Genomic DNA, 19,704 nt, shown 5'->3' with positions numbered 1-19,704 from the left:
TGGAAAAATAATAGATTAAAAAATAGAAAATGTGGAATAGAAGTTCCATTTTAGCTTTACTTTTAGAGGTGACTGTATTATTTCTTTAGTTGGTACAGTTCTAAACAGAATTGTCTAATGTCATGTGGTTATGATTCCATCTAATTAAAAGTCTAAATAAAAAATAAAACCAGAGACTTTGATCTGCAGAGTTATTCAAACTTTAGCAAGAAATGTTAAATATATTAAAAATGTGAACACTATGGTTTATTTGAATTTTAGTGTATACTAAATAGAAGCAAATGTTTGTGAGCTCAGTTTTAACTTCAGTGCTTCTCCATTTATAAATACTGTTTCTTATTGTTTGCTGATTCTACTAACATGAAGAAAGAGGGCAAAAGTGAAATAAGAGCAGTGAAAAAAAAAACAATCATTTTATAGTTCACATTCTTGATATGCTCTCAATGGAGAGAAGTTTGAATATATATATATTTCCTAAAGACCAAATGAATTAATGTCTGCAAACAAACTATTAATAAGTTAATAATTTACTCATTAAGATTATACTTACAGTTTTACTGTGAAGGATGATCACTTGTTGATTTAAAAGAGAGCTAAAATCTAAATATCAACCAGCATTAGATAGAAACACTATGTGATACCAAACTCCTAGAAAAGGCAAGGCTTTTGGGCAGTTCGCACATACTTGAAAATTCAGACTGAAAGTCAGTTAATGAATCTCATAAGCTAGAGAGATTTTGCATCCTCAATCGATGAAAACTATTATCCTTGTAAGTAAATGAATAAACAAAACTCATAAATGTATTAGTAAAGGTTTCCTCTTCTATTATACAAAACTGGGAATTTTTCCATGATGTATGCGGTTTCTAGATATAACACTGGGCAGTGCTTTGCAAATGTTAGGTGTTTATGAACCATAGGGGAACCTGTTAGAATGAAGATTTGACTCTTTACATCTGGTGCAATTTTGTATTCTCAGAAACCCCCCATGATGCCAATGTTACTAGTCAGAGGACTACACTGAGAAGCAAAGCCCTGCCAGCACCTTTAGAGAAAAGGTACAAATTCTCAACCTTCATACTACATTAGGCATTTACAATTGTGTAAAATACGTACATTTAGACTACACATTTGTAATGATGGAGAAAATAAGGATCTTTTACTTGGATAAGAACCACAAAATTAGAATAAAACTTATCTTAAAAGTTCTTTCATCTATGTGCAGCCCGTATCCTATACCAGCATCTCATTGCTCTCATTCCTCCACAATGCTAGACCTCCACAGGACACCTTACAAGCAGCATCAGGTACCCTTCTTGTGGAGGTGGCCCATTACCCACATTCTCACCATCAAGTAGGGAACGCTGAGCCAAGACTTGAGCAACCACAGAATCCCAAAGGGAACTTCTATTGGTGTACATGTTGAAAACAGTGTCTGTCTCTCCTTGGCAACATTGGTTGCTTTAATGTATTCTACTCAATTTCTGCATCAAATTCATTAAATTGAAATTTAAAGTTGGTACTTTAACTCTCCAATTTTTTGTCCCATGTGTTTTGATTTTTCTAACCTGAGCTCAGAAAATCTACCTGGTTATTTCTTTTCTTTTGTTTCCTCTTCTCCACATGCCTTTGGCAAAATTTCAACCAAGCCCAAACAAGTGTGCAAGCCAGAAATGTTAGAAACTTAAAGGGCACTATGCACTCTGATTTTCCTCTTCAAATAATATTTGGAAGCAAGTGTAAGTGTGCATAATAAATAAATGTATGGACCCATAGCACATTCAGTAGACCACTTAAAATGGTTTTTGAATGAATTCATGCATGCAAGAATAAAATATTTACAGAAACAGATTCTGTCTTGATAAGAAGCAACATTCAAACCAAATATTTGGTACTTTGTGACATCACTTTGAAGAAAACTGTTTCCCTGTTTTCTTCACCTTCAGCAGAGTCACATGGCTAATTTAGTGACAACTGTGGTTTTGCTTCAGATCAGGTTTTATGGATTCTATCCACTGGTTTATTGGAAGTCCCCACATATCATTTGCACACAGCCTAAAGGCACATCCTGTGACACAGAGCACCCTTGGATACCTCCAGAATAAATCCAGAAGTCCAAAGGGATTTTCAACAAAGATCTAATGTACATTCTAATTGCGAAGACACCACTTTGCTTAACAGCTTGCAGCACTGACAGCCTTGATGAACATTTGTCTCATGAATGAACGCCCATTTGGTTTTGATTGTCCTTTGCATAAGAGCAACGATCATGTCTTATTATTTTGTTCAATGGCCCATACAAAACATGCACTTCTCATTTATTAGGATATCAACAAATTATGTGAGTGAAAATATAAGATAGCACTAGGCTTATGCAGTTTGATCTCCATTCTCAGGATAACTGAATTGGTACAGAGTATTTATCTATGAGGAACAAAAACAATTTTGATAACATATCATTTATTATCTTGCTTTGGTGGGCATGACTAGTGAACAGGTACAGCCTGAAAACCCTCTGGGAAGACAGATGGAAGAAGCCCAAGTGTTTCAACCTGTATGACAGACTGATTTCAGACTGTGTTATGAGGCTACCTTAAAACTCACTTCTTCTATGTAGTTTTTCAATGACTGTCCTCCACTGGAGGCTTCTCCCTGGAGGTAAAGAGGAAGAGAGGTTGAAAAAGTCAGGAGAAAGGGAGAGAAAGAATTATAGAAGCGGGAGCAACACCAGTCTTCACTATCCCTTCCCCACCATCTCAGTTAACCCTTGTGAGGTTATCAGTTTGTCAGCTTCTTACTCTGAAGAGGATAATCATTATTCAAGGCAACTATATACCTTTTAAATGGATTTTTTTGATATGCCTTTTAAGTAGATTTTAGGTCACATAAATGATAACCACCTAGACTAGCTAACTAAATCTTAGGATGGAATGCTAAATGAATATTATAAAATTTTGTTACTAATTTCACAAATGTGTTCTTAAAATTAGATTCAGAAAAAAGGTACTAAGTCTATATTCTATAAGTGTATGTGCAGATTTAAAATATTTAATGGAAAGAGTTGAGATCATTAACTTGTCCTTTTCCAAATGTTGCTATCCAGTCTTTCTTACCTCATATGTTATTAGTCACCTCCCATTATTTGTGCCTTTTAGTACTAGCACTTCATTGGGCACTAGTAATCCCTGAGATTGAAGTTACTGGAATTTAAAACATTAAATGAAACATATATCCCAAACCCGCCTAAACATTGGAGGTTGAAATTGTCAAACAGCTTGTTAGTTTGGATAAGCTGTATTTTTATATTCCATGGCCAGAGACATTTGGAAATAAATTGTGAGATACCATGAAATGATAAATCCTAGGAGAACATATGTGTTTAAAAGATAACCAAATAAGTATGAATAAAGCTTACATTTGTTTTTAACTTTTCAAGGACCCTCTTTTTTAACTTTTCAAAGACCCTCACATATATTACCTCATTTGATTGGTTTTTCACTACAGTTTGAGGCCAATCTGACACATAAAGAAACTGGAGCCAGGAGGGGCTCAGTGAAATGGTCAAGGTCAAGGAGCTAGGCAAAGTATTGCTGGGACTGGATTCAACTCTGACACTCTTCTACCTTGCTGAAATAAACATTTTAAAACATAATAATTTTTACTTTACTTTTTAAAAATGCTTATTTCAAAGCAAACATTAAGCTAGGAATTAAGTGCTGGTATTCCCAAAACTTAGAAATCACAGATGTGGTAATATTTTTTTACCAAATGATTTCCACTAGCAAAAAATTAATGTGCTATAGTTTAAATGTGTCCAAATGCTTCCAAGTTTTCAATGGATAAGATAGTGAAAGAGATAGGGTAGTTACATTTACTTAAGCTAAAACATTAACTATTAGGAAAACGTGACTTCACATAAAATCCTCGAAACTGTGAGGGATTTAACTCAGAGCATACAGAGAAGGCTGGAAATGTTCTTTAGATAAACTCCTTTTTAATAGTTGAACTTGATATACTATCTCCCCTCATTTGGACAAGTCTAGAAGAAATGCTGAGGACTCTTTAAATGTGGTTCTTCGGAGGGACAGAGCTAGTCCTTATGTGCTAATAATCCCTTCCCCTTTGCCTGGGTTGCTAAGGGTAAGAGGATAAGGTGGCAAACTGATTGTTGTTACAGATCTGCTTTCAAGAGAGGCCAACATATGCAGTTTGCCTGACTGGCCTCTGGACCTCTGAGGATAGCCCTGAGACACTGTGGAGCAGTCCCTGGGTGTTCACTGGAGGGTTTTCTGTTTCCTTGGTGCTAGAGTACGGTAGTTTGCCTAGTCCGTCTGGACACTTGCAGCTTATGCTAAGACCTGATGATGACTGAAGGTTTTCTGGATGCTCAGATATAACTGAAGCATTGTGTGCACTAGAGGGCTTCCTGACAGTCCTGCTTCTTCCCACAAAGCTAAGTCATTTTCAGTATCTACACCACAGAAAAAGGAGAAACCCACACACCACCATGTATTTCAAAGGCCACACAGACTGGAGTTTGGCTGTAACTGCCATTCATAAATCACTTGAGTGGTTGTCACTAACGAATGAGGAGCATGAAGTAAAAGACTCTAGGAGGAACAAACAGAGGAAACACTTTGCAGAGAGGATTACAAAGGTGACACAAGGCCAGGTGGTCAAGGCAAAGCATAACACTTGAGGACCTCTGCTTCTTAGAGTCAGCAGAAATGGCCCCAGTGAAGAGGTTTGATTCAATATGGCTGTCTCAGGTTCCCCATTTCCAACCTGGGACTGCTGCAATGATGGCCTTCCCTCCTTCCCCCACTGGGGGCACCAATGAAATAAAATCCCTTGCAAAGCACAAAGCTTAGTCATCTTTCTCTGAGTTTTAAAGAATTGGTATTTTAAATAAAAAGTCATTCTAACAACATAATATTTTGGTAATCACATGGAAATGAATCAAGAATACCCATATGCAATTTCCCTTGAAAAATAAAAAAAGAAAGATTATTCAAGGGACACAGAGAGGAGCATGTGAAGGAGGGAAAGGGCAGAAAGTTTAGAAACTGTGCCTTAAAAGAAAAGGAAGACAAGGTATTTCCTGAAATGTGGTTTCACTTATGAATCTTAGTATAACTACACTTGAGATAAAACTGTTTTAAATGTGAATTGGCAAATATAAACTCAGAGAGAGAAAAAAAGGAGCTGATATGATTACTGCTTAACATATAACATGGGATCATGGCTGTTTAGAGATGAAGGCTCTTGTCACTACCCTAGTTATTTTCCAGTTAAGAAAACAGTCTCAGTGAGATGGAACAGTCTGTAAACTAGACGCACACTCTCCTGAATCTATCGCCATTTCTCACTATACTGCCCTCATGTTTCAATCAGCAAGTATTTTCTGTTCATCTCTTACTAATCCTTAGACAAACTGCATACAAACTTGCACTTGTATGCCCATTTATGCACAAATATTTTATGTCTAAGATCTCTGGTGTTAATTTCCTCCAAAGAAAGTTCCATGAAAACCCTACTTCTACCAGAATGCTCATTCTTCCTGTCTTTCTTCAAATGGGAACTTAATCTGAAGCCAAGGGACCCATAAAACATCATCCATTATTTATTACACAAGAATTTATTAAGTACCTATTTGTCCCACATACTGAGCTAGGTATGGGAACAAAGAGCTGAACAAGAACTAATCCCTACCATAAAAAGTTCATCTTGAGAAAACAGACATACAAGTGAATAGAATTTAGAGCATGATTGACATAGGTAAGGCCAAGGTGCTATGGGAAAAAAACAGGAGGAAAAGGCATCTAGCCTTTCATTTAATTAACAAGCTTGTGTTGAGAGAACTCCCATGGGCCAGAAACTGTTGTAGTCACAGCATATATGTGGTAAATAAGACAAAAGGGGAGTATCAAAACTTGAGGAAACTATTTTTAGGCTTAATCCTAAAGACTTAGTCAATTAGCCAGAAGAAGGAACTGAATTAGGAGGATTCATATCAGGCAGAAGGAAAATTCTGTACAAGGGTCCAGACACAATAGAGCAAATATATGAAACCACAAGCATCAATGAAGAGTCCTGAAATGTGCATATTTTTAGATATAGAAATACTAAAATTCTGTTATTTCCGAAGTTTATACTATAATTTCCTATAATATGGCTGCTGATATCATGGTTATATGTTGTGTTTTCTAACTGCATTATTACACAGGATTACTGAATTTGTGACAGATGATACAGAGACTAAAGTTCAGCTTTCCAAACTCTAGCAAACTCTATATGCAGCAACTATTACTGATGTCTGAGAGAATAGGCAGCAGTCTACTTCCATTTAGCAAAAAACTGGGTGCAATAGTTTAGAAACTCAGAAAATTTTGGAAAGCCCAAAAGTGTTTCAAATCCTTTATTGATGTACTCAATAAATTAATAGTCATGCTTGTTTGGGGACTTATATACATAAACAGATGCTGTTTCTAATTGGCCCCAATGTCTATACAAACTAAGTTAAATACTTTTTCTGAAAACTTTGCCCACGATCTTATGAACAAACATAGCACCACTACAGACCAGCTTTCTCTGAAAATGACACCTTTATATCCAGTAGAGAAGACACTTGATTGCTTTAGTATTGTTAAGGGCTAAAAACAGTGGCATCTGAAGATAAGATGTTATGATTCATTCTGCCTTTAAGTTCAGCTGATGCTGCAGGTTACGTCTATACCAGGAATAAGCAACCTGAGGCATGGTCAGAAGCCAAATTTGTCCCCTCAGAGAGACAAACAATACTCAATCCTTGAGCACATAACCAACTTTTATATTAAAATGGAAACAATTTACATTTTTCTTCTTCTAATTTTTTATGTTAAACTAAATAGTTCCTGGAGTGGAATGCCCTTGCCTTAGAGACTTACTTTAAAAAAATGGAAAAAGGCAGGAGCAGTTACAGAATTAATGATTATTACCAATAATGTTAAATTTAAATCATTTAAGGCATTTAATGTTCTTTGTTACCTTCTGAAAAGTGACTCTTCAGAAAAAAAAAATTATTCTTTCCTTTCCTTCAATCCAATGTAAAAAAAAGAAAATCAGAGTACACAGCCAGTAATGAGAAGCTCAGTTTTGTCCGCAAAGTTCTGTTTCTTGACCCAGGTAATGTACTCATTATAATACAGTTAGACCATATGTTTGATTTGGGTGATTTTCTACAGTTGTGTTTTATTTTGTAATAAAACATATTTAAAGATAAATAGCCATTTCTAATATTAAACTATATTGTTACAGACATAATTGTAAGATCCAAAGGAAACTTTTAAAAAATAAGACTGAAATGTAATTATGCTCTATTTATTGTTGGCTACACCCCCATGGTCACATATCTACTCCCTCATTGATTCAAGTCTGGTTTACGTAAAGAGGTAATTATTGGTTATATATCTTGAAAAGTAGTTAAAGGACGCTCATACCGTTCTGATTTAATCTTAAGCTAATCTAATTATAACACTGACCTCATAAAAATCAGCCGGCAATTTTGAATTTTACCATTTGAAATAATTAAGCCTTTAAACTCTCTTCCATTAGGCTCTTAAAAAAATCAATAGATGTCACTTTGGAATCTGTAAAGTACTTGTATAAATTCTCCAAGGTCAGTGAGATATGAATGTCAGCCTCATAATTTAAACCAAACATACAATGTGTTCTTTTAAAATTAAATTAACCAGTGTCTTTGCAAAATGGCTAAATGGATAAGGTGACCAAGTTCCTGAACTGTGCCTCAGATGGCAGCGTGCAGGAAAAGTGATACCCAGTGCTCATGAAATACCAAGACTTTTACGTCTCTTTTGCTCTCAGTTCATGTTGCCTCAATTAAAAAAATAAAAAATGATTGATTTTTTTAGATAAGTAAAAATACTAGGCATTTCTCTCTATATAGGAAAATATATTTGACAGATGCATGGAACACAAATAATTTTTTGTTTCTTTTAACATACATCTCCGAATTTTTTATTCAACAACAAAAAGACCAGTTTCGCATTTCAGACACCTTTGCATTATTTAATACACATTAGAGGACTATAGTGTATGAACTTTGTAAGAAAAACTTGTTTTCACTCGTTTATAAATAAATGCAGTCAGTATAATGCAGAAGTACATTTACATTCAAAGTGTATTTTTAATCCTTAACACATTTACTTGAAAGGGGCTAATTTTTTTATTTTCTAATTGATTCCTCAAGTGGTCCAGGAAGAAAGGTGTCTGAAGAATTAAGGTTCAAACCAGATAAACAAAATACATGAATTAGCATTATCTGGCCTGTTACAAACTTGGCATCTGAGGCCATAAACAGTGTCAGGGGGAAAGTTGTGACTTGCTTGGTGGAAATATGTAGAAGCATAATCAAAAGAAAGTGACCTCCAGATAAATAAGAGAAGTAACTTGGAGGGGAAGATACAGCAGGTGTTTATCTTATTTAAGAGATCAGAATTACTAACTGTGAAGTTTTATCTATAATCTTTGGGATAATTTAGACAGGCAATTCCTACTAGTGGATCCAAACTTACCACCTGTGTTTATGCACACTTTTTCTTCTGCTTAATATGGGCTGGTCACTGGACTAACACTTGGCCTTTATTCCATGTACTATCAGGAGGCAGCAAAAGGTGGTGATGTCTTCGAGAGGCAACAGTACAGGCCTTAGAGTCGAGCATATATGGGTTCATACCCCAGACCTGACCCTAACGCTCATGTGCACTGAGGCAAGTTACATAACTTCCCTGGGTGTCAATCTCTTCATTTGTGAATGGTGATAACACATATGTGCCTTGCAGGTTATTGTGATGATTAGTTGAAATCATCTCTGTAAAGCATAGAAGACAAGAATGAAACACTGGCTGTCAACATTATTATCAGGATACTGAGTATTAGTACTAGTATTAGGAGGTTTCTAGAGAGTGAAAGACAGAGAAAACCAACCTTATGCTATGTAATGTAGCAAAATGAGAGATATGCTTAATTATTCAAGAATACAGCTGGAAAGGGGACTAGACTGCAAGGAAATCAGATGCTACTTTCTAATTTATCTATTCCTATTTTTGTCACTTTAATTAAAAGAATCTTGCATTTTAAATGATAGGTAATTATTGAATGTCTGGTTGCACACATAAATGTTTTCAGCAGTAAAGTTAAGGGTAAATGGAAGTGGACTGATGGTGAGGTAAAAGGGATTTTTAAAAGCCTGGGAAATCAGAAAGAGAAAGAAGCAAATAACACCAGTCAAGGAAAATTAATTGCTGAAAAAAGAGAACAAGGCCTTTAAGTTTTGCACTGTAACTTGGCAGAAAAGGGAGAGCAGGAAGACAGTGCTGCCTTCAATACCATATCCTTGCCACCCTCTTTCCCCTCCCCACACTGTATGACAAGGGGCTTTGTGAGCACACAGGTGGCCATCCCTGCCTGCATCTCATTTACACATTCCCCCCATTGCCTTTTGCCCACTCCTCAGACCTAGACTTGGAGCTCTTGGGAAGGACAAAGGAAAGAGCCCCATGCAGGTCCAGGAAGCAGGCTTGGGATCATTTGGGCAGGAGATTCCAGTATCCTGGTACCTAGCACATGGTCAAGCTCCAGGTGAATATCCCCTTGACCCCAGGGACTCCTCATCCCGTCCAGAAGGCACAACCTTGGGCTGGTCTAAGGATCTCACTGAAGCTCTCCAACAGTAGACAGATCTATTCCTCTTTCCTGTCTATAGCACTTAGCATAGGGTTTGGTATCTGAGAGTCAGTCCAAAATATTTATCAAATGAATGAGGATTATTATGAGGGTACAAATTTCTAATTTAAGGTGCTGAATAATCAAAAGATATTAGAAGGTGTGGTTAGAAACACAGAAAACAAAGAATGGAAAGTTTTGACTATTTCAGAAGTGACAGAATCAGGGACACTCTTGCAGAAAGAAATAGGGAAAAGGGTCCTATTTTAGATCCACTTAGAATCCACAGCAAATATAGTCCAAATATGAACTGAAGAAAGACACTTAACAAATTGATTATGTTTGCTTTGAGCTGGATATTGGCCACCAAACACAGATGAACAAAAATAAACAAGGTAGAATATAGAATCACAATAAAGGAGTAAGATCCAGTGAAACTATCAAAAAGAGGCCTTCAGTCGCACACCAGCTGAATTGGTCTGAGGAGAGATCAAAGGCAAAGCTTCTCGCTAGGACAGGCAGAGTAACTTGCAGTGTAATTATCAGGGAAGCTAGATAAAACTTAGAAAGGAAACAAAGTAGGAAAGGATGTGAAGGGACCTGTTTACTGAGGTTATCTTTGCAATCATGCACTGTTAACTACAGAGTATATACTATAGGGTATCCCTTTAGCCTCGTCTCACATTTTTGTAAACTATCAAGTGATACCAGGGTTGACATGGATCACCCCACACCCAATGACCTTACGAACCACAATTCAAATGCTTTATTAAATCTAAAGCAGAGCACACAGTGTGCGGAACTCATGATAATGTTCCACGGCTCTTTGATGGAGTACAGATTTTCCTTTGTGGTCAAAAGCCTTTGCCACCTTGGGGACTAGAGGCCCAAGATGTTCTATAGGAAGGAATTTCTATGCTAATTCTGAGCCCAGAAAGTGAATTTACTGTGTCTTACAGAATAAAACTTACTTTGGGGTCCCAAAAAGGGCCAAACCACATCATAGAGAGTCAGAAGATATCTTCCATTCTCATGAAGGTATGCCCATCTTTAGAACCAAGTTCAAAGCAAACATCTTTTGAAGTCTTACTGAACATGACTGAATGCTGAGGTTTATTACAATGTTTTTGCATGTGTTTGCATTTTGTGAAAACAGCTCAATCAGAAGCAGAGGAGTCAAAAAGATTTCCTGCCAGGTCTGGGAATCTAAAAGTCAGAAATTTCAAGAGTAAAAAAACCTTTTAACAACATGTGTAGCCTAATTCTACATAATCTCAATGGTAAATGAGATAAACACTTGAAATCCTGGATACTTTTAGACAAAGAACTTCCTAGTCAAACTATTTAGCCCTATCTCAAACCCACAGCACTACTGCAGGTTGGTTAATATAATTCATACTATGGTCACTTTCAGTTATTTAAACACATCAATTTAATAAAACTGAGTCATGAGGAAGCAGCCTAAATATTTTTAAAGAACCCAAGTCTCTTGAGAAAGTGTTCACTTTACTCTTACAGAATGCCCTTTGCAGCCTAGAGACAAAACAAATTAAAATAATCAAGACACCTGCCACACAGGATTTTTATTGGGAGACTCTTTGATCACTCATTTGGCTGACCACCATATACAGTTATGCAGAGTGTGTCCCAGCGAAGGAGGTGAGTAGAGGCAAATGTTGGCCATTATTTGTAGAAGAGAACAACCTTCAGCAGCAAGTGAGATTTAAAAAAATGCACAAAAGTAAGTTCTCAAAATTTTTAAGAAGCAGAAATTAATCCAATGAAATTAACTATAAAAAACCCAACTATGCTTTAAAAAAGTCACATAAATATAGAATTACAGAAACATAGTCCAAAAACAGTTCATATAACGAAGAGGGGAACTCTAGGTACACAACTTTAGTGTATGCCAGTAAAGTAGAAGCTACTAAAAAAGCTATTTCAATAGTTGGCTTCATTAATCATAGCACAATAAATTCCTCTAGGGTTAATAGTTGAATTGTACATTGCTCATTGGGTTAGAGTATTGCGCTTAGGTTGGTATGTTGGAAGAAGTGATTATAATGGAGAGAGGACTAGAAAGGCCTAGAAAGTTTACCTTAAGGGATGATTGAAGTTCTTTTTTGATCAGAAGCACAGAAGACTTAAGGGAGAATGAGATGTTTAACAGAAGATTTAAAAGATGGAGAGGAAATTCGAGTTCTTTCTTGATTCGGAGAGCAAAATTAGGACATATGATGAACATTTCATGAAGACTGATATTCTCTCAAAACAAGGAGGCATTGTTCTAGAGCAGTAACAAAATATAGGTGGGAGCTGGAATCTTGGAAATCTTGGGGGCAAGACTGGGCAGTAGCTATCAAAGTTCCTCACTGAGGAAGAAATTGCCTGGTACTCTTCTTACACTAAACATCTGCTAAATTCCTTCTCTTAGGAAACTTGATCTCTTCCTAAATTTCTAAAGTTGGGCATCTAAACTGAAGCAGATTGGAACTGAGGGGATAGAATTAGACTGACTTTTGCTTCTCACAGTTATAGCCTTGTTGCATTTAATTCAGGACAATGTGGTGGGAAAGTCTTCAGTAGTTAGCCTTACTTTCGACTGTGTTGTCTGAATAAAGGAAAGGAAAATAGCCTTTATCTAGTAGCTGCTATTGACCAAGCACATGTAACTTGTACTCAGTCCTCACACTTTTCTTGTGAAGCAATCATCTCTATTTTACAGATGAAGAAACTGAGACTAAGAAAATTCCAAAGTAGAGCTGGGTCTTGAATCCTATAATCTTTCTAGAAGATGGAGAATAAAATGAACTGTTGCATTAGTCAAACTGAATGCTTACACTGTGACAGAGGTTGACTTAAGCCCCAATCTGGAATCTTAATCCAGTTATCTGTCAATAATGTCGCTCTATTTTCTACTTCTTGGATTTGCTAGTCCAGGGCCAGCCCCACAAATTATTTACACTAAACCTAAATGTAAAATTATTATTGTGGACAATTAACCCATTCAAGTATAAGTATACTAACTTAAAAAAAAAACACTGTGATTCATCAAAGCTTGTGTTAGGTTCTTAGAAGAAGTCAATAAATAATATTGCAAAACACCCAGATAAATTAGTTCCTTTCTGTCAGGAGGAAATGAGGGCAAGGATTGGAATCATTTCATGTCTCCTCAAAGCTTTTAGGATATAAACATATTCAACAGCTCTGAGAAACTAAGCCCCCAAATCAATAGAAAGAGTACTGCCTTTGGAAACAAGATTGGTTCTGAATCTTTTTTTGTGTGTCATTCATTAGGCACATGGCCTCCAGGTCAAGTCACTCAGATTCCCCAAGTCTCTCTTCTTCAGTTGTGAAGAGAGAACAAAAAGAGTAAGAATACTCTCAATGGAAAGATTAGGGGCAATATCATAAAGTACAGTTCTTGACACTCAATACATTGTTCTCATTTTTACTATAACCCAGCACCCTGACATCATAGCCTTCCCTCTGCACACCCCCTTCTCCAGCTGTGCCAAACTGCATATGGGCTCCCAAGCAGGCTGTTCTCTCCCTTTGTGGTAGGGAACCTTCACAGTGACTCATTTAGCCATCAACCCAGAGGCCACCTTCTCCTGGAAGCTGTCTATGATCACTCTTCACCCTGTAGGCTACATTTGATGCCTCCCCTCATATGTGCATGCTGTGTAGACACCTGTCAAAGCATTTCTGTGATCCTTCATGTTTGTCCATTCAACTGCCCTTCCTATCATACTGTAAGCTCTCTAATGCGTAAAGCATATATTTCACTTCCAGATTACTAGTATCTCACAGAAGGTGCTAGTAGAAGGTAACAGAAGATGCTCCATAAAGGTTTGTTGCATGAATGAGGGTATTAAGCCTAGAAAATCAGTATAGCATATTGTTTCAATGCTATATTAAATCATTTTCTAAGAATAGTTTTATCTATCAGTCCTCTCCAAATCTTATTTAAGAGTTCAACAGATTTAAAACAAGCATGCATTTATTAGTATCTTATCTCATTCAGGCTGCTATAACAAAATGCCACAGACTGAGCAGCTTATAAACAGATATTGATTTCTTACAGTTTTGGAGGCTGGAAGTTCAAGATCAGGTGCTGACATGGTCAATTGAGAGCCCTTTTCAGGGTCACAGACCTCTTGTTGTATCCTTTCATGATGACAGTGGCAAGGGAGCTCTCTTGGTTGCCTTTCACAAGGGAACTAATCCCACCATGAGGGCTTTACCCTCATAACCTAATTACATCCCAAGGCCCCACCTCCTAGTACTGTCACATTGGGTATAGGATTCAACATGAACTTTGGAGGAACACATTCAGACCACAGCAACAAGACAACCTGAAAGGCATTCAGAAAAATCAAAATTTCTCTGCATTTTCCAGTAATAATGAAATGAAGATACCACTTATTCACTTCCATATACATATGCATATTTAATAGACACAACACATAGGCACAAGGTACTTGTCCACACTGTAATTATTTCACAGCCAGGGAGTCTTTTAAGAGTTTCAAGTTAAGTTGGGAAGGCTCTCATTTCTAACAGACTGGTTATTGAAGTCCTACACTGGGGCAAACTAAATAAATAGGGGTAATAGGGCATGTCTGGAGGAACAAGGAAATTCAGAATGACATTTTTCTTATTGTCACTGCTTCTACACAAAGGAAGGCTGATCGTCCCTAGCTGTTTTCATCTGAAAGAAGGTGAACTATTGTCTTGTAACCTTAGTAGATGTTAACTTTAAGTTGCGCTGATAAATTAATGTTTTTCCTCCCTTAAGCAAAATGGATGTGTATATAATGAGTAAAAAAAAAAAAGAATTTGGTTGGACATATGCAAATATTTAGTTAAAATGGCTTAGAGGAGTACAGGCTGTTATATACGTATGTGCATAAGTGCATGCACGTCTAATTGGATTTTTTAAACAGTGCTTTCTTCTAAAGCTCTGATGTTCCCCTTGGAAATATAAAGCTAAAATAATTAGTTTTATGTTTACCATTATTGTTCATGGAATGACAACAAGATCACAGCTTTGCCAATGTTGCTAACAGTCACAGGAAAAATAAATCCAATAGACTCTACATTTGAAGAAAGTCATGACCATTTGGGAAGGAAGTCTACCTATTAAATATAATTTACTATTTAAATGGGTGACTCTATAAGAACAGTACAAGAAAATAAGTCTAAGAATAATTTGCATGCCCTATATTATCTTTGTTTGGGGTGAAAAGAAGTGCAGTTCTGAACAGCCCCCCATCCCTGGCAGACAGCAAACCACCACAATCCCTAATAGCTCCTTCTATCTGAATTCAGAATAAAGTTAGCAGACTTGAAAAGCTTAATTAAAGATAGATAGCTATAAATAATCATACTATACTCCCTGATTTCTGTGAACTAAAGTAAATATGCTCATATATCACTTGTTTCGGGAGAGGCTATCCTGGCCAGACAGTCCCAGCCATGTCAACTGCTGATGAAGGAGTATGGCTTGAATTCAACTTCATAAAAGAGCCATCCTGTGTTTCTGATTCTAGTTTAGCTTGAGAATTTGCTGTTATAATACAAAGAGGGTGTTCCAAAAATCACTGAGCCAGGAAACAAAACAAACCAAGTCTATATGGGCAGGGGAGCAAGTCAGTTTTATTGTTCGTATGAAAAAGAGAGAATTTAAAGACAAAAACAAAAATAACTGAGCAGCCTTGCCTTGTGACTCTCCCGGCTGCTGGCCCAGCATGCACCCTACACCGGCCAAAGTGTGCACCAGTTCACAGTCTCTGCAGACAGACAGGAAGCCACCGCAGGATGAAGGCTGAGCGTCATCACAATTGTGTTTCCAGTGCTATCAGAATGCTTGGCACCCAGCAGCCATGCTATATGTACTTAGTGACTGACTGATGCTCTGTGGGACTATTTCTATCCAAGAATGAAGGACAATCTGGAACAACTGTGAACAAGTTCAATAGGTACAGTTTGTAGCACTTTACATATCCTTCCTGCAACTGTATAAAGTTGGTTCTGTGAGTGAAAATACTGAGTTGACAGACATCACATTTCTTGCCTAATATTTTAGATCTAAAACCAGTAAAACCAAATTTGACCTTGGGTATGTACAACTCCAGAGTCCATGTTCTATCTATTGTGCATTGTCTTTACTTCTCAAAACAAACATAAGATTTGGCTTGGCCTTAAATTTTGAAAAAACTGCTCAGACTAAGTATAATATTCAATGAAAACAACATTTTTATTTTTAACATTGCAAACAAACCTGCTGAAGTAACAGCAGATGGTAGATAACAGTAGATCACATGGAGGGACACAGAACTTTCCTACTGACACTAAAGGGTTTAACTTTAAGCTCGCTTGAAGGATCCTGATTGAAAAAAAATTCAAAAATTCAAAAATAAATAAATAATGACCAACTTTTGTCTTTTGAATGGCATAGCAAGACTTTAAAATGCAATCAAGTTTGCTTCCACTCTAACAATCTCATTTGGACTATGAAATGCAAGTATGCTGATAATATGCTTCTTTTATGTTACAGAGGAGGAACTATTTCAATCTGTGTAAAGGATATTTGGTATGCATCTGATCACCCTATGTGTAAATCTTCTATTAAGCCTTCTGTCAACTGTGTTTAAATAAGAGTTCTCTTTCATCTATAGAAAGAAATATCCATCTCTGAAGACTCCAGATTTTCAGAGAGAAACAAAGTAGTTCTGTTCAAAATCATATCAATCAACACCATTTAAGTTATTCAAGATTTTGATCAGGATATTTATTTACAGACAGGATTTTTGGAGTGTTGTGGTGTGCAGATTCACTCCCATACTCATCTGTTTAAGTTAGCTTTTCTTAACATCCTTCCAATTAAGACATTGGTGAACATAAAAAATAAATATAAAACAAAAAAATACAGGGTACTTACTAAGATGTTATTTAACTTTTTTTAAAACGATTATTTTTCCTTAAGCATAGAGAACTCCTCTCCTTCCTTAAAGATTCAACTTAGAATCAGAATTGTCCACCTACCCATAGCCCTCACCTCTCCCATGCATACCCCACTTAGGACAATGCCCAGCATAGGTGCTTAGCATATACTTAGGATGTGAATATGTCAGTGACATAAATGATAATAAATGAATGACTTAGTGTCAATGATAATTTTTCAAAAAACTAACAGCACATTTTCTACATTTATTATGAATATGAAGCCAGTAATTAGGAAGAATTATGCTTTTCAAAATAGAATAAATTAGATCCTAATTGAAATAATTCTGTGTAAGTGGTCTATAGCATAGAAGTACTTCTGTCTCTTTCAGGCCACAAAGGTATGAAAAATAAAGTCCCCCAGCTAGCCTCATTACTCCAACCAAGAACACACTCGGTGTCAGGGAATGTATGTGATGCTGGGGTTATCTAATGGTTTAATGGTCAATGCGGGGCTGCTGGCAGTTCTCACGTGCATTCTGTCTACACTGGGGACAGTCACTATTCATTTTAAGTCACAAATGTACTTGTGTGTGCAGGGACTTTTTACAAGGCCAAAGGTGTATTTCCGCTAGGGTACCCGGGTGGCTTGGGCAATCGTGGTAGCTGGCCACCTAGAGAGAAGCAGCAGTTTTCTAGAATCAGGAGTGCAGGCTGTGTAGCCCAGTGGTCCTGTGTCGAAGCTGACTGCTACCTCCTAGCTTTGTAATGATTACAGCCTCCCGGCAGCAGTTTCTACAGCTGTGAAAATGGCATGATAATACCTATGGCATATGAAGATTTTTCAAAGCTACTATCTGTGAAAAACACAGCACAGTCACTAGCAAATAATATATTTTCAGTATGTAAAGGCAACTCTCATTATGATGCTGTCTTTTTATTCTATTACTGTTATTTCTGACACTGCCATTTTGCTAGTTTCTCCTGTCAGAGTCCACAGGGAGTTATAGAAGATACACTATTTTTCACATCTGGCAGACTTTCAATAGGAGACCTCAATAACCTGGATACAATTGTCCTTTGAGAATAAAACTGTTAACAGTTCTTCCAGGGTAGAACTTGGGCTCTCTTTTGAAGTCACTGACCCTGAGTATTACTGTTATCTTCTAGAAATAATTTTATACAAGCCCAGTAAGAAATATTTGCTGCAAGTTGGAAGACATTCAAAATGATGTGACTATTTATAATGACATAGCACACATTATTACATCAGAAGCAACTCAAAAGCACATTTTAACTGTTCTATAGAATTTTCAGTTTTATAGATTCAGGAATTTCCTATGAGGTTAAATATTTCCAAGAAGATTCTTAATACAGAAAAATATACCAACATACTATCTATTAACTAAAGGTCAAGTAACCAATAAAACACTGTTTTAATGTGTTTATGCTGTGGCTAGCTGAATTACATAGATAAATACAGTGTAGTTGTCCTGAAAAATCTGTTCTACCTTGTCTTTCGTGTAAAAGTAAACAAATGTAAACATTTGTAAGTTTACTTTTTCTATTGCTGGTAGATAGACTATGATGTTCGTATCCCCTTAAAAGTTCCAAAAGTAGACTCTTAGAGGTAAAGCCTATTAGGGTTGTCTTTGCATTTCTGTTTTCTTAAAAATCCCAGAAGTTCTCCATGTAAATAGCACAGCTTCAATGAACTCAGACATATAATTCCCTGTGACCAGGAGAGGCTTCTGTATTCTTTACCAGGACCTAGATTATTCAAGTTCCAGGTAATTTTCATGGGTTAAGTTTACTTAAAGTCTTCATTGGCCTCAAGGTTCCAACTTCACCTGCTATTTAACATTCCTTTCCAGATTCTTAAAAGCCCTGTTTACATCAAAAAGGAATTTTATGCTTTAACACAAAGTAATCATGAAAAAACATACTTGTCAACTTGACTCCCAGAAGCAGGTTTTGGCTTCTTTGCCCCACTTTGAACTAAGGTAGCAATTTAATATAGCTTTAGAAAAAAATGTAAAAGTAACACTTTCAGGATATACTTTTCCATTTCTAAGGCCAATGGTGTATGTTATTAGTTTACAGTATGATTTATTAGTTTGGTTTTTCCCATAGCATAATATGGCCCTTGTAGCTCTGTATTTTTTAATCAGCTTGTTTAACCAAATTACCCCTGGCATTTTTTTAAGTGATTTTTTTCTTAGTTAATACTTGCACAGAATTGCTGGAAAGAACATGGTAACCAAATGCTAGACAGCAACCAGAGATAGGAACTTCCACAGAATGTGGGAGGTGCATTCACAGTTTCCAGCTCCTGATTTGACCCATCCCTCAGCCACAGAAAGGTCTTGGCATCACTGACCATGATCGTTCCTTGCCAGGAACAGAACACACACCAAGAAATTTGTGTAGGGACCATGCATGACAGATCAAACTTATTAGTCAATTTCAACAATATGGAGCATGTTGTTCACACATCAGAATACTCATTATCATGTTAGAAACCACATTCCCCCACCCCCCAAAAAAAAGAAAGAAAAAGGTTTTGAAAGTATGATTTGTAGGACAGGGTCTATCTGAATCATAAGTAAACTATATCCTCACATTTCTAACTTGAGGCAGTTTCCTGTCTTCTTTATGCTTTCACTTTGCACAGACAGAAAGAGATAAAATGTCAAGTAGTGAAACAAATATTCAAAAATCATTTCTGTGGCAGAAAGATAAACCTTAGTTTTCCCTTGAAATCTTATTTAACTCTTCCAACCTATAGAAAGCTCTCCTGTTTCTAAACTGACATTATGTATACAGTCTGTATCATATAATTGACTTAATGGTTTTCATCTTAGTGCATTTAGATAATCTTCCTGAGAGAGCCAGAATGTCTTTAGGGCTAAAACCACTTCATTTTCCACTTTTCTTCCATGAGATTTTATGCAATCAGTGTGGTGGAAAGGGCTATATAATTAACTTAATAAGTACCTCTCAGTTGATTAACAAAGCAGGGTATATGATCTA

At 36.6% G+C, this 19,704-nt stretch overlaps 1 protein-coding gene across 8 annotated transcripts in view; it reads right to left on the bottom strand.

The window, feature by feature from the left end:
• C2H8orf34 (chromosome 2 C8orf34 homolog) overlaps positions 1–19,704 on the bottom strand; it is a 420,116-nt gene that overhangs the window by 60,104 nt on the left and 340,308 nt on the right. For 4 of the 8 annotated variants that reach the window (XR_012128242.1, XM_073229640.1, XM_073229645.1 and 1 more), the window contains one exon: positions 2,593–2,652. The exons of 2 other annotated variants lie outside the window; for them this stretch is intronic. Coding sequence is in view for 5 of the 6 variants with exons in the window: in XM_073229640.1 (XP_073085741.1) it covers positions 2,593–2,652 (60 nt within the window). In the remaining variant the exon portion in view is untranslated. The remainder of the gene's footprint in view (positions 1–2,592; positions 2,653–19,704) is intronic. 2 more of the 8 variants (XM_073229642.1, XM_073229641.1) reach the window with 1 other exon arrangement.

This window comes from Manis javanica, chromosome 2 (genome assembly GCF_040802235.1).
Source record: "Manis javanica isolate MJ-LG chromosome 2, MJ_LKY, whole genome shotgun sequence".
NCBI lineage: Eukaryota > Metazoa > Chordata > Mammalia > Pholidota > Manidae > Manis > Manis javanica.
The sequence above is the reverse complement of the archived record's forward strand: the minus strand, read 5'-3'. Positions and strand labels throughout refer to the sequence as shown.